The sequence below is a fragment of the Urtica dioica genome, chromosome 5, assembly GCF_054948205.1.
Source record: "Urtica dioica subsp. dioica isolate 48M chromosome 5, U.dioica_male_clone48M_v1_H2, whole genome shotgun sequence".
Taxonomy (NCBI): Eukaryota; Viridiplantae; Streptophyta; class Magnoliopsida; order Rosales; family Urticaceae; genus Urtica; species Urtica dioica.
The window spans coordinates 11,591,152-11,594,443 of NC_142760.1; the positions used below are offsets into that span (position 1 = coordinate 11,591,152).

Consider the following 3,292-nt stretch of genomic DNA (forward strand, 5'->3'; position numbering starts at 1 on the left):
TATTTAGCTAAATAAACTAATAGATTGGCTACTATTTTAATATCCTCTCTAACTATAGGCTAGTTATTAACAAATCTCATATAATTATAACAATATAACTTAATTGGTTGAAGATCACAAGGCGTTTCGAATAAGAACGTCTTTTTAATTTATTCGAATTTATTAATTGCTTTAATTATTATATATTAAATAATATTATTTAGTTTTTGGTACGATCCTACATGAAAAAAAAAATAATTAAAACCCGCCAAAACCAATACAGTCGTCGTGAGGGTCGCAAAAAAAGTTATATAAGAAAAACTCAGATGTTCGCGGCGAGAGCCCCAAGCCGAAGCTCCCTGATCGGCCTTCTGACCCGCGCGGCGAGCCTTTCTGACCTCTTTCGAACCCACGCGCAGTGCGTCGTCCACGGCCTCGGCAACGACCTCTCCTTTATCGCCAAGCTTGCCCAAAAGCTCTCCGACTTCTCGGCTATCCGCGCCGCCACGGACCTCTTCTTCTCCGTCCAAAGCCCCGACCTTTTCCTCTTCAACGTCCTTATCAAAGCCTTCTCATCCAACGGCCTTCCTTCCTCCTCAGTCTCTCTCTACGCTCACCTCCGAACCAGAGCGCGTCTGAATCCTGACCACTTCACTTACGCTTTCGCTGTCTCCGCGGCTTCAGGACTGAGGGATTCCAAACACGGCGCATTGCTTCATGCGCATATAATTGTTGATGGGTACGGTCGGGATTTGTTTGTTGGGTCTGCGCTTGTGGATCTTTACTATAAATTTTACAATCCTGAGTATGCACGCAAGGTGTTTGATAGATTGCCTCACAGAGACAGAGTCCTATACAACGCAGTTATTTCCGGGCTTGTTAAGAATGGGCGTTCAATGGATGCCTTACGGGTTTTCGTCGGAATGGTGGGTTCCAGCGAGGGGTTTGATTCGAGGAGCTTTGCAGCGGTCCTTCCTGCGGTGGTTGAGTCGGGTGATTCTCGACTCGGCTCGGCGATTCACTCTCTTGCTGTGAAGACGGGATTTGACAGCGGCGCTTTTGTTCTCACGGGTTTAGCGTCGATGTATGCGAAATGCGGGGAAATCTCATTGGCGAGGACTTTGTTCGGGGAGATTCACCAGCCAGATTTGATCAGCTGCAACGCGATGATCTCCGGGTGCACTCTAAACAACAAAACTGGATCCGCGGTGAGGCTCTTCAAGAAGGTCCTCACATCGGGGATGAGGCCGAACCGGAGCACAATCATGAGCCTTATCCCCATCTCGTCTCCGTTTGGTCACGTCCGATTATCGAGCTCGATCCACTCCTTCGGGGTGAAAACAGGGCTCATCTCCGACCCGGCGGTCTCGACCGCGCTCGTCACGTTCCACTCCCGCCTCAACGACCTCGAGACCGCAAGGCGGGTCTTCGACGAATCTCCGGAAGAGACGAGGAGCCTCGCGTCGTGGAACGCCATGATCTCCGGCTACGCCCAGAACGGCCTCACAAAGGAAGCCATCGCTCTGTTCCATGAGATGACTCCGGGCCTGACCCCGAATCCGACAACTGTCACGACGGTCCTCTCGGCCTGCGCTCAGCTCGGGACCCTCGCCCTTGGGAAGTGGGTCCACCGCCTAATCGCGACCCAGAGCCTCGACTTCAATGTGTTCGTCAAGACCGCTCTGATCGACATGTACGCGAAATGCGGGTCCATCTCCGAGGCCCGGGATCTATTCGAGTCGATGGAGGAAGAGGAGAAGAGCGTGGTGACGTGGAACGCGATGATCGGAGGGTACGGCCTCCACGGCGAGGGATACGAGGCGCTTCGGCTCTTCAACCGGATGTCTTGCTCGGGAACCGCTGCCCCGAACAGAGTCACATTCCTCTCGGTCCTCCACGCGTGCAGCCACTCGGGGCTAGTGACACCTGGAAGAGAAGTCTTCAAGTCGATGGTCAACGACCACGGGATCGAACCTCTTCCCGAGCACTACGCTTGTGTGGTCGACATCTTGGGCCGGGCCGGGCTTTTGGACGAGGCCCGCGAGTTCATTGCGGAGATGCCGGTCCAGCCCGGCGTGGTGGTCTGGGGCTCTCTCCTCGCTGCCTGCATGACCCACAAGAACACGAGGCTCGCCGGGTTGGCTTCCGAGAAGATTTTCGAGCTCGACCCAGGAAATGCAGGGTACCAAGTCCTCTTGTCCAATATCTACTCGACCGAGAATAACTTTCCGAAAGCCGCCTCGGTTAGGAGTGTTACGCTTGGGAAAACCCCGGGAGTGACTCTGATCGAGATCGGAGAGACGACTCACCTCTTCACCGCCGGTGATCGGAGCCATCCGAGAGAGAGGGAGATATACGAGAAGCTGGACAAGCTGACGGGGAAGATGAGGGAGGCCGGGTATCAGGCAGAGACGGATTCTGCTCTGCACGACGTGGAGGAAGAAGAGAAGGAGCTCTCGGTGAAGGTTCACAGCGAGAAACTGGCCATAGCCTTTGGTCTCATCGTGACTGAGCCCGGGACCACGATCAGGATCATCAAGAATCTCCGGGTTTGTTTGGATTGCCATAATGCGACTAAGTTCATGTCGAATATAACGGGGAGGGTTATCGTGGTCAGGGATGCGAACCGGTTCCACCATTTCAGAGACGGTTCGTGCTCTTGCGGAGACTATTGGTGATTGAGGTCTTCGCTTCCTTTTTGGAGAGATTTTGACATATAATTTTATTTTTTAATACTTGTATCTCTCTGCAGCACAACGCTCTGCAATTTTATATTAGAAGAGCATTAGATGAATTTTTTTTAATACTCTTCGGAGAAGGTTGTTTCTCACCTTCCTTTTTCTAGAATTAGTGTTTTGTTTCCAACTGAATCTTCTATTCAAGTTTGTGCTCATTTTTCACGGGGTCCTGTTGGAGCCTCATGTACCAAAAGTTAATGAAGATCTCGGGATGTTAGTCAATCCCGAATTTAAGAGCATCCATCTCGGTCTTGGACAGTTGAAAGCAAAATATTAGTAGGTTGCTTGAATAATGAATCTTGTTTACTACGAGTTTTACACTCGGCAAGGAGATGGCTCGGCAACTCTGCAAGTAGGTTAATACTAAGCATGTACATAGGGTTGAGTTATTCGGGTTTATACGTTTTATGTCCCGACCCGAAATTTTCGATTTTTCATTTTTATAACTCAATCCAAACCGTTTATGGTATTGAAAAGGATTGAAATACCGAGGTTACCGGAAGAAAATCGGCAAGTATGCCGGTTTTTGGCACTTACTGGTAGCGATATGAACAAAACCGCTAGATACTGAAAAA

The 3,292-nt window shown here is 50.2% G+C and overlaps 1 protein-coding gene across 1 annotated transcript; it reads left to right on the forward strand.

Moving 5' to 3' along the window:
• The first annotated feature begins 272 nt into the window (after nucleotides 1–272).
• On the forward strand, nucleotides 273–2,921 carry MEF29 (Pentatricopeptide repeat (PPR) superfamily protein). The gene has a single exon (XM_089615271.1). It carries the CDS (start codon nucleotides 306–308, stop codon nucleotides 2,655–2,657), a length of 2,352 nt encoding a protein of 783 aa, XP_089471397.1. The 5' UTR covers nucleotides 273–305; the 3' UTR covers nucleotides 2,658–2,921.
• Nucleotides 2,922–3,292: the final 371 nt, after the last annotated feature.

Excerpts from the sequence above, each read along its gene's own strand:
- MEF29 (XM_089615271.1), top strand. The coding sequence starts at position 306 with ATGTTCGCGGCGAGAGCCCCAAGCCGAAGCTCCCTGATCGGCCTTCTG.